This window comes from Argentina silus (assembly GCF_951799395.1).
Source record: "Argentina silus genome assembly, chromosome: X".
Lineage (NCBI taxonomy): Eukaryota > Metazoa > Chordata > Actinopteri > Argentiniformes > Argentinidae > Argentina > Argentina silus.
The window spans coordinates 33884369-33896937 of NC_139653.1; the positions used below are offsets into that span (position 1 = coordinate 33884369).

Below are 12569 nucleotides of genomic sequence, written 5' to 3' on the forward strand. Positions count from 1 at the left end.
TCTCTCTGTCTCTCTCCCATCTCTCTGTCTCTCTCCCATCTCTCTCTCTCTCCCATCTCTCTCTCTCTCTCCCATCTCTCTCTCTCTCCCATCTCTCTCTCTCTCTCCCATCTCTGTCTCTCTCCCATCTCTCTCTCTCTCTCTCTCTCCCATCTCTCTCTCTCTCTCTCCCATCTCTCTCTCTCTCTCCCATCTCTCTCTCTCTCCCATCTCTCTCTCTCTCTCTCTCCCATCTCTCTCTCTCTCCCATCTCTCTCTCTCTCCCATCTCTCTCTCTCTCTCCCATCTCTGTCTCTCTCCCATCTCTGTCTCTCTCCCTCTCTTCATTACACTACTCTTTACTTGGAGACACACACACCTGCCACATACATTCCATACAGTGTTCCAGTGTTCCTATAGAGCAGTAAAGTGATATTGTTGGCTCCTGTCATGCACACTAATGACCTTAAGCTTCAGCAGAGAAGGAGTTAATGATTGAACCCTCATATTAGAGGCATTGGACTGTGCTGCACAATTCACAAGGTTTACATACTGACACATTTTCTAGGAAAGGGTGTGGTGTTTTGAGAGGTCGATTTCAGGGGTCTGATGAGGTGGGTGGATTTTGATTGTGTGCGGTGAGTAAGGGGTGTTAAGAGGCATCAGTGAACAGCTTTGGGGGATCAGAGAGAGATAGAGAGAGTGTGTGAGTGTGTGAATGAGTGCTCTGTCATATTCCAGAAAACCAGCGGGAGAAAGGTGCCAGAGAGCAAAGCCTGGACTCTGTACTGGCATGCCAGCCAGTCGCCACACCATGCCAAGAACACATATTTATCATTATATCAACAGAGTACATTAGTAACCTTGTTTCCACTATATTGATATCAATCAAAGTAATGCAAATATTTTGTTGTTTAATTGACATTAAGATATATTTTCAGCTATCTTTGCTTTATGATATTGATACTGTAATTGATCTGTCTTAATGGAATCGTTTGACTTTAGATAAAGGTTTGGTCATGTTCAGGTGAGGTTCAGGTTTGGGTAGTTCATGTGAATGGCATGTGAAGCTGTGAAACTCAAGTCCTCTCTGGGAGCAGTGAGATACTCCAGGGTTTAGGTTTCTTACGTAATAAGTGTGTGACTGTACAGGAGAACCATGCTGCTGAGGTCCAAGGTCATGTTGTTGTTATGTTGACCTGAATGAGAGACCACAGCTGGTGACATCTGACCCCAGACCAAGACCATACTCTGGGTAGGAGACGCTCCTAGACACAGACCTAGGATCAGCTTACCCTCCCACAACACTAACCCAAACATAATACTAACCTAACACTAAACCCACCTTAGATCAATGTTTAAGGGTGAAACTTCATAGTGTATACTCCAGAGCTCACACTGCCTGAAGCTGTCCCTAGACCATGTTTGGACATTTCTAATGCATCCTTCCCTCCTCCCCTTCTTGTCTTAAGAACTAAGCTAACATGACTGGATTTGTGGAAGCTGTGAAGTTGGAACTCATTTCATTTAACCCGTCTAGTTCACTAGTTATGTACGTCAGGGAGGGAGGAGGGGAAGGTGCATATTTTAATGATTTGAACAGGGTTGCCATATCATCATGTACAGTAGATTAGCTGGGTTGCCAGGTGTTGTTGCGTACATCATGTTTGATGGGTTGCCAGGTGTTAGTGTAGATCTCTCTGAATATATATGCCATTTAGCTGACGCTTTTATCCAAAGCAACTTACATTGCAGTGAGTGCATACATTTTTCAGTATATATGGTCCCAGCAGGAAACGAACTCCCAACCTAAGCGTTGTTAGCACCATGCTGTACTAAATGAGCCACAGAGGACAATATGGAGGATATGACACCAAAGCTGCTCTTATTGCCTTTTTGGGGATAGGTTTGCTCAGCTGCAGCTCTGCATGGACACCACGCATGCACGCACGCACACACACACACACATCACGCATGCACACACACACATACACACACATACACACACACACACACACACACGTTGTAGCTGACTCCTCAATGCCTTGCCTGTTCTCAGTGTATCCCTATGCTCTGCTCAAGTAACTGCTTTTGCCAAGCTCAATTACTGTGATCCTATTCAACGCTGGCATTATCATCATCATCATCATCATCCACTGTGGTGATTGTACCTCAACACTCCTCCTCTTCCTCCTCCTGTGCCCTCTGTGCCTCCTTCCTCTGTCTCTCCACTAGGACATGGCTAAGCTGTGCTGTGGATGCCTCTGTGTATGTTTGACTAGTAAACTTGATTGAGCTAATCTCATCTCTCGTGATGAAGCTGAGAAAGTTTACCCCTTTCAACAGGCTAAAAGTCACTCAGAGTGTGTGAGTGTGTGTGTAGTTTCAGCAGCAGGTGGTGTGCGTGTGCGTGTGTGTGTGTGTGCGTGTGCGTGTATGTGCATGTGTGTGAGTGTGTGTGTGTAGTTTCAGCAGCAGGTGGTGTGTGTGTGTGTGTGTGTGTGTGTGTGTGTGTGTGTGTGTGTGTGTGAATTAGAATTCCAGTGGCCTGCAGGCAGTGTGTTTGTCTCTTTGTTTCAGGAGGGAGACAGTAGTTGTTAATATGACTGAGCAAGGGCCCACCTTCAAATCAAATCAAACTTAATTTATTTAGCATTTCATACATGGATGCAATACAGTTGTGCGTCACAGGAAAATACAATGGCCTGTGTATAGCTCTTACTCAGCAGTATTGTCAGAGGCTCCAGTGCTCTAATCCAATAGAAACACTTCTCATTTATTTCCCTGCAGGAGAGGAGTTTGGATCTGAGACGACAGGCTTGGCTGCTGTGCCATCACTGTCTCAGTTTATTTCTCAGCATCAAACACACCCGGCCCTGTTTTAGCTCTAGCAAGGTTAGGGGGCACTTTTTAAGATAATGGGAAATGCCATGCTGATGCATTCCCTGATGCGTGTGTGTGTATGTGTGTATATATGTGTGTGTGTGTGTGTGTGTGTGTGTGTGTGTGTAAACCTGCAGCCATCAGCAAACAGCCACATAGTACACCAATCCCACTTTAAACACCACTGACAGTGTAACACACACACACACACACACACACACACACACACAGGCTGCAGTTGATTGGATATTGTTTCAGCCTATATTCCATTACAGATATTGATATAGACCTGGCCTCTTTGGCACAATAACTCTATCCCTACCTCTCCTCTACAGGACTCTCTGGGGAGATGTGTGAGGCGCTTCTGCAGCTGGAGAAGCATAGCTCCCAAAGAGCACATCTCTTATTCCATCTCTGTTCCCTCCCTTGGGTCTCTCTGACTTTCTCATGCGTTCTCTCCCAACCTCTCCCTCTTCTTATGCTTTCTGTCCTAACCTCTCTGTCTCTCTCTCTCTCTCTGTCTCCCTCTGTCTCTCTCTCTCTCTCTCTGTCTCTCTCTGGGTTGTATTGTCACAGCTGTAGTTTTGTCAGTTTTCTCTGTTTTCAGGCTGTGAACAGACTGTCCCGTACTCTACTGCAACCCCTGGAATGCTGACACTCAGTAATACCTGTGTGTGTGTGTGTGTGTGTGTGTGTGTGTGTGTGTGTGTGTGTGTGTGTGTGTGTGTGTGTGTGTGTGTGTGTGTGTGTGTGTGTGTGTGTGTGTGTGTGTGTGTGTGTGTGTGTGTGTGTGTGTGTGTGTGTGTGTGTGTCCTGCCCTGCTGGTACAGAGTGGTGCCATGCTGATTCATTCCCAGTGTGCTGCCCTGCCCCAGTGAGCATGTGTGACCAGAGGAACAGTGACGGCCCTTGTGTGTGCCAGTCTCTCTGCCCACTGCCACATACAGGCCCTCCACCCCTCTCAACTATCTTTTGTCCTTATTGTAGCACTTAGAGAGAGAGAGAGATATGGGGAGAGGCAGAGAGAGAGACAGACAGAGAGAGAGATGGGGAGGGTGCCAGCAGTGCTGAATGTGCCCAGGCAAATATGGGTTTTCCTAATGAAGCAGGGAGAGAGGACACCTGCTGTTAATACGACTACACTGTCCACTACTGACACTGACACTGACACACACACACACACACACACACACACACACACACACACACACACATGAATCTGTGGTCACGCCCAGTGCTCTGCCCTGTCCTGGGATCTCCCCCTGGCTCCTGAGCCTGTGGTTGAAACGTGAGACTCATGCCAATGTGCAGCTGGAAGCCTGGCATTGACTGATTATTGGAGCAAAGGAAAGATGGAAGGAGGAGAGAGAGAGAGACAGATTCTGGCTGTCACCATAACGTGCCATCAATGGCTGTCTGTCTGAGAGGAACTGATGTGTGTGTGTGTGTGTGTGTGTGTGTGTGTGTGTGTGTGTGTGTGTGTGTGTGTGTAGGATGATTTATTAGTGTATCTTTGTTTTGAGGTTACATGTACGAAGACGACCCTGAAAAAGAAAAACAACAGTCGTTGTTTCAGTACATTGATTTTAGATTTTTGTCTGTTGAGACCATAGAAAGTGAAACTTCACTCTTGCAGTTATACAGTTTTTATACAGAAGTTTTTATTTTTATTTTATTTTATTTTAAAAATTAAAGGGAGAACCATCCTCCTCCTCCTCAGTGGACCAGCCTCCCCTGTTTCATATAGATATATTTTACCCAATACTAGGAGTGTAAATTCATGATTTATATAAATTGTTTTGCTATCTTAATCCAATCTGTCTATTGTAGGTAAAAACAGCTTTTCAAAACATAATTCAACATTAACTGCAAAGCAAATGATAAAATACTACCTCGGCCACTAGATTCAGCGTGTGCACATGCAGTAAAATACCGGAGGAAAACCTCCGCAGTCACTTTGTGCATTCAGAGTCTGGGTGCGCTTTACAGTTCTTATGGCAGGTGTGATGCCTATATCATTAATCATTGGTACCCCAGTGTTCACAGTTGCAATCTTTTCACTCTCTCTCTCTCTTCCCTCCCTCCCCTATCTCTTTTTTTCATGTCATCCCACTCCCCTCTTTCCTCCTTCCCTCTTTTTCTTCCTCACAGTGACATTGAAATTCTGCTCACATTGCACTTTTGAACTTTACATACTGCCATCCCCTCCAAACTCTAACTCCAACTCACTAACACTATCTGTCTTCCATCTCTTTCTCCCCAACATTATCTTCGATCCTTCTCTTCTCCTTCCTCTCAGATCCATCTATCACTACTCAACTGTTTTCACACATACCTCTTGTCGGGCTCTCCCTCTTTCTTTCTTTCTTTCTTTCTTTCTTTCTTTCTTTCTTTCTCCCTTTCTTTTTTCCCCTTCTGTCCATCTGTCTGTTTGTCTTCCTCTGTGCCCGTGTTGATGTGGCACACAGAGAGGTCCTTGGTTGGCATGGTACCCTGGCACAGTCGCCAAAGACTGCATACCCCCCCTGTGCCCCCACCAACGTACTTTGTTATTTACTGTACCTCTCATCCTATCATCCATCTCTTTTATCCCTCCCTCTTTCCATTTACCCCATCCTCCCTCTCTCTCCCCTCTCTTTAATGTTTTCTCTGCCCATCTCTTGATGGCACAGTTCAGTGTTTCTTCAGTGTATGAATTCCATGCTGCATCCTACGGCATGACTGTCAATCTAGAGTGGCCCTGCTTTCTTTCTCTCCGTAATTTTTTTTCTATCCCATTCCTTTTCTCTCACTCTATAGAATCTCAGATTTTATAAATGCTCTTTTTCTTTCTCTTTCTCTTTCTCTCTGTCCTAAACTAGACGTATGTGATTAAACTGGTTCAGTCATTAATCTCTGTGATTGGGTAACATAGAGAGGTAGTTCTCCAGACTGTCCACTCTATTGGTTCCCGTAGACAATAGCCACCTTTGTCCTCATCTTCTCTCCTTAATGACCACTGATTGGGGACAGACTAAAGGGACTTTTCTGACCAACATCCCATTGACAGCCCGATTTGGTAATCCTGGCCCCAATCTTAACCTTAATTTTAATCAATTTGGAAATTCAACATTGGTTTGCTGGTCAGTCATGTCCCCTTTTTAAGCTTTCCACACTGAGTAACCATGACAGGTGATGATGTGTGGAAATATAGGGCACATCCCAACAGTTTGGTGAGGCTTCCTTTCTTCATTCATTCAGTCCTCCCAAAAGGAGATGGTTCAGGGTAATGCAACATAGCCACACAGTTTGTAATGCCCTTGACTTGGCCATTAATCCTCACCCTTGCCCTGCCCCATCCAGCCATGGTCAGTGGGGTGAGACGAGTGCATATCTACAGAGCAACTGATTCATCTGGGATCAATTACACAAGGCACGCACGAGTGCCTATTTCTGAGCTGCCTATACTTGGCATAATGATAGGTTTTAAACTTGCAATGTCTTTGTTCTGGAAGTGAGTATTTGTTTCTAATTTGGTGTGCTTTGTACATTCCAGTTTTGAGCAAAGCATCTGTGAATGGCTATTTTTGCCCTCTTGTTTTTGGGCCTCTTGTGTTTCCGCCGCGTTTGAAGTTTACTCGCTTAATTGAAAGGTTGGGTTGAAGATGGTGAATGTGGCCGAGGAGTGCTGAAAGCCACTATGGGTAACAGTGGTCACCATCGAAAGTCAAAAAACCCAAATCTCTTCTGCTTCTCTGACCCATATTCCCTCCATTTTCTTTTTTTTTTCATCTCTGGAGTTCTTTCCATTCTTTATCACTTCACGGTCTGCCCATCTTTAGACCCATATGGATTAGGTAATCAGTTTATCATCTTGCTAACAAGGATGTGCTGGCATTATTGCTTTGGCATAGAGCACTGTGAGATCTCCCACCCCTTCAAAAGTCAGTCACTTTTGATTCTGTCTTGTTAACGCCCCTATTCTTCAGCCTGAGCTGTTAAGCCCACGACAGGCAGTCTCAAACGCTCCCCGCTGCAGGAGCAGCCTGTGTTTACTCTTCTGAGGAGTTTGTCATCAGCTACATCGTGTTACACTTGACTTGTGCTGTCTGAGGTCAAGTGCCCTTCTCTTGTGAGCAGAGAGGCAGATGCTCTCTTATACGGCAGATACACTCTCTCTCACATTGACACGCGAGGGCATGCACGTACGTACACACACACACACACACACACACACACACACACACACACACTCATACGCACAAATGTACACTCATACATCAGACTAGCGTGCACACACACAGACACACGCACACAACGAACTGTAAACTCCACACAGGCGCACACATACTGTACTGTACAATCTCTCTTTTTTCACTCTCTAGAATCATTGACTATAACTATAATTCTCGAAGCTTTCTTTCTTCACTTAACTCTTTATTCGCCTCTGTCCATCGTGACATCCTTGGCACATCCATGGCTGTGGATACTGACAGCACTCAAAGATAAGCAGTATGGCCATGCCATGTTGATGGACGTGGCATCAGGCATGCTAATGAGACAGGCAGGCAGCAGAGAAGAGCATTAATGTGAGAGCTCTATTGATCTGAATATCAGGCTACTGGCCATAATATAACACTCACTCACACTCACTCTTTACCTTTCCGACACTTTTCTGTCCCTCTTTTCTGTCATCCCCATTTTCAGCTCCTCATATTGTATCTTTCTTCTGTCTTTCCCAGTCACCTCTTTTCTACCTCTCATCCTCCCTCCCTCTTTCTTTCTACTTCTCTTTTCCCCCTGTCAGTAAAACAGTGCCCCCCCCCCCACCCTGTGGTGAGACTTTTCTTTGTCCCCAGTAGCAGTAAGGTGAGCCTGAAGTACAATCCCTAGCCCTGAGAGAAGGGGATGGGGGGGGGACGGGGGGGACGGGTTTTTGTTGTGTATGAATGAGTGTGTCTATAAATAGCAGTTCAGGTGTGGCAGACGTGTTTACAGAGTGCTAAAGGATGTGCTGGATGCTATCTCTCCCTCCACAGATCAGCTAGCATCAAACACTAGCTATCTCAGTGTCGTGTGTTGGCTAAACAGAGCATAGGGGATGTGTTCTCAAGAATGGACCTGAACGTCCTGCCTCACGAAAGGAGGCTCTGGCCACACACACACACACACATACACAGGATATCACAACATTTAACATTTTGTGTGTGTGTGTGTGTGTGTGTGTGTGTGTGTGTGCGTGCAGACAAATGTTTATGTTTTAAGTACATAACTCCAGGCTTATATGGCTGGGCCCAGTGTTTCAGTGCTAAGGCCTTGTTAAGTTGCTCCTGTGTTGTGACTGGTCAGAGTCAGGAGAAAGTCCTTAGTGCTTCCTCTTCCTTAATGCCACCAAGGGGATTGAGGGGGGGCTGATGTATGGGCGGCGACAGGACAGCTTCCCGTCTGCACGAGGGAGTAGTTCCTGCCTTCCCGCACTCCGGCTGCTGCTGACCTGGTGTGTGTGTGTGTGTGTTTGTGTGTGTCTGTGTGTGTGTGTTGAGGTCATTCTAAGGGGAGAGAGAGAGAGACACACACACACAGACACACACACACACACACACAGAGAGACAGGCAGAGAGAGACAGGCAGAGAGAGACACAGAGAGAGACAGATAGTCCCTGGCTGGAGAGGGTCAGAGGGTAGGAGTCTAAAAGACACACACTGAGTCAGCAAAACCATCTTGGCTGGCACTCTGTCTCTGTCTCTGTCTCTGTCTCTGTCTCTGTGAGAAGCCCTCCCATCCTCTCTCCAGAAGATGTTCTCAGGCCAGGTCTTCTGGCTTATACAACCTAATATAGATCACAGCCTAATATAGATCAGCCATTACCAGCTGTAGACTTGACCATCCATAGACTAGTCATTAGAACCGGCTGGGCCCCATTCAGTCAACATCTAACTCTTTTTGATATGTGAATGTAATATTAAAAAAGGTTCACAGTAAGTGATTGTGTAAGAAGTGTTGATTGTATTCATGTATTGTTGCTCTCAGTCATTGAGTTGCAATAAGTGTGTAGGTAGGTAGGTGTGTGTGTGTGTGTAATACCTAGTTCTTTACCCTAACCTATTTGTGTGTGTGTGTGTGTGTGTGTGTGTGTGTAATACCTAGTTCTTTACCCTAACCTATGTGTGTGTGTGTGTGTGTGTGTGTGTGTAATACCTAGTTCTTTACCCTAACGTGTGTGTGTGTGTGTGTGTGTGTGTGTGTGTGTGTGTGTGTGTGTGTGTGTGTGTGTGTGTGTGTGTGTGTGTGTGTGTGTGTGTGTGTGTGTGTGTGTGTGTGTGTAATACCTAGTTCTTTACCCTAACCTGTGTGTGTGTAATACCTAGTTCTTTACCCTAACCTGTGTGTGTGTAATACCTAGTTCTTTACCCTAACCTATGTGTGTGTGTGTGTGTTACAGATGTATGGGCGCTACACCCAGGAGCTGGGGGTGTATGCCAAAGAGGAAGCGGCTCGTCTGCGTGAGGAGGGGGGTCTGCGGAGGTCGGTCAGTGAACGTAGCCGCTCTCTAGAGCTCCTGGAGTATGACAAGGGACGCTGCGCCAAGTGCCGCAGTGAGTACTGACTGCTAGTGAGCGTTGATACTGACCATTCTCTGACCGTCATACAGTAATAGGGCGAGACCCAACAACATTTTTGAGAAAGGCCACGCCCCTAAATTAGGGGAAGATCACACATAAATATATCAAGCACAACATTCATACAGGAATGAAAGCCCTATTACAATACAATAAAGTGTTTTTAAACATATGTCGCTAATGCTTGGCCTCAGGCTACTTTGTATCAATTTCTATGGGAGAACCCCAATGTTTTCCCCAACTTGGTGTGCCGTCTCGCCCTAAGACTGTCTGTTTGACTGTACTCTCCTCGTCCTTACCGCAGTCACACTTCTTCATGATCTGTCATTTTGTGGAATGTGTGTGCACTACTTCACCTCCACGTAGTGTTGATGGTGATAATAGTGATTAGTTTAATGTGTTTGTGTGTGGGTGAGGGAGTGGGGAACATTTTGTACAGGACACAAAACAAGACACAATACATCCACACGTAACGAGATTAAATACAGTCACATGGAAAAAAAAAAAGTTCTTAAGATCCATGTGTGAGATTCAGTTTACATTACACACAGCATAATCTCAGATCCCAGGATCTCATCCCTCGATTGAAGAAAGTCAAAAATGAGGACGGAAGTTGGCATCAAGTTCACAACCCTCCCGTTTGTGATGACCCTCTATTGCCTGTGCTCTTGTGTACCACCACGATTTGCACGGGTTGCATTAAATGAGAACATGTAGTTAGCTAAAAGAGGTTTTCAATTCCATCATTTCACAGGTGAGCAATGTATATTCAATTATATGTTTTAAAAACAAATAAAAAAACTCACAGCCTACATGTGACAGTCTCCAATCAAAGCCCATTCTACATGAAAGGAGCGCCCTCTGCTGTTTGGTATGTGGTAATGGAACATTATATTCCTCTGCTCAGTTCTGCAGGTGCTTCTCTAAAATGTGTATGCGGGTCTGTGATTGTGTGTGCATGACGCTTTTTGACGATCTCCTTTCTTTCTTGTGTGTTTGTGTGTCTGTCAGTCAGAGTGCATGTGCGTGTGTGTGTGTGTGTGCGTGTGTGTGTGCCTTTATCTCCAATCTCAGTGATTAGTTTTCTCTTTTCTTGCTCTAAACTGATGATTCAGCTTTAGCGAGGCGTACACCCCCCAACCTCTCACCACTTTATTTTGATCAAGTGACCTGAATGCAGCTGAATGAACTGAATTCTCCCTCAGTTACAACAGATATGTGTCTAGCCCGCACTCTCTTTTTCCATTGAATAGCAATGGGGAAGAAAAAACACACACACACACACACACATTTCTGCTCTCTGCTATGACATTAGCTGCAGTGGGATATACAGGTTTATTCTGTCACTGTGTGTTAGTGTCACACACACTCCACTTGTGTGCAATAAATGACACTTCTGCCTACCTTGGCACAATCTCCACTTTTGTTATTGCTCATTCTCAGTTTTCTCTCTTTTCTTCTCTTTCTCTCATTCATCACGTGGTGCTAAATGAAATCCAGCCTGAGGTGTGTGTGTGTGTGTGTGTGTGTGTGTGTGTGTGTGTGTGTGTGTGTGTGTGTGTGTGTGTGTGTGCGCGCGTAGGATATGCCTCTGCTTATACTGTAAAATTATATAAGCAGGCAAATCCACACTCCACCAGTGTGGCAATCTAGACTGCAGGACAATTATGACAACAGCAGTTACAACAACAACAACAACAATACTGCCTGTGATTATGTAGAACTTATTAGATAATGTTTTCTTGGTCTAAACTGGAAAACTAGTACCCCCCCTAAGAAAAAGGGAAGGGAGCTCCCTCTCTACAAAGGGTAGATGTTCCTAGAGGGTCAAATACATATCTTACCACACTAAAGCAATGTGACAAGCATTGAAAACAGTACAGCTTTTATTTCACATAGCCCTAAAAAAAATCCCCCAAAATGAACTTTATCTGAATACACAGACGATAGCAAAACATACAATATTGTACGTTAGTAAGTCATGTTTTATTATCATTGGCCTTTTACCTGTGAAAGCAGTTGTTTCATCTAGAAGCCGATGCTTTGTATAGAAAACGTTCACTATTGTTGGTATTTTTCTCTCTGTGATTGATATTAGTGTTAACTCTGTAATAGTCTCTGCTATATCCCAGTCCTGCTATGGCATAAGTCCTCCAGCAGGGCTCAGTGATGTGCTACCCTACCACCAAACAGCGCCATAGAAAGGAACAGAAAGAGCCATAGGAGAACGAGAAGAGGAGCAGTGGTAGCAAATGAGAAAGGACAAGAGAGAGGGAGAGTGATGCTGATATAGATTAGTTGGGCCAATGTTACCCAGGTGTTGTGTTACTAGGGATACTGGGGTGAAATCCCAACCGCAGAGGTTTTGTTACGGTTGCGAGGATCACCCACGGTCTGGAGGGCTGGCTTCGGTCAATGGGGCGGTCAGGTGGAAAGGGAGTTTATGTCAGCCAGGACACACACACACACACACACACACACACACACACACACACACACACACACACACATTTGAATTATACAATGTTACAGTCATCATATTTGCATCTTGCAATGTCGCAGTCATTAGGAAAATGTAATAACAAGTTTTCTGATTTGATGCTGTCCATTTTAGATTTTAAAATATTTAAAGTGTCTGTGTGTGTCTGTGTGTGTGTAGGAGTTAAATGATGAAACTCAGGATAGTTGTGTAATGAATTCTGTTAAAAGAGCTCAGCCATGAGAACAGGCATAACATATTCAGAGTGAGAAGACTCCCCTGCCCTACCAGCCAAAACACACGTTTGTACGGACAGTTGGACACTCTCACTCTATTTGTCTACCACTCAAACTAACTCAGTCATATCCTCACAATATATATATACACACACACACGCACACACACACATCAGGTCAAAGTCTAAATAACAACAATACACAATGATGTAAGGCACAATACAAGTACCAAGTCAATAGCAATAATTTATGTATTAAGTATTTAAGTAACTAGCAGTAGAAAGTTGGGGATTTTTGGGAATATACACCATGGGGTATACAGTAGAACTATGAAATGTGCAAAGTCAGCATATGACTGTTATTACGGCTAGATTATGAGCTATCCTAATAAA

The 12569-nt window shown here is 44.7% G+C and overlaps 1 protein-coding gene across 1 annotated transcript in view; it reads left to right on the plus strand.

The window, feature by feature from the left end:
- LOC310823455 (chloride channel protein 2-like) overlaps positions 1-12569 on the plus strand; it is a 91243-nt gene that overhangs the window by 9217 nt on the left and 69457 nt on the right. The window contains exon 2 of the mRNA XM_083696316.1: positions 9285-9438. Within this exon, the coding sequence (XP_083552442.1) occupies positions 9285-9438 (154 nt within the window). The remainder of the gene's footprint in view (positions 1-9284; positions 9439-12569) is intronic.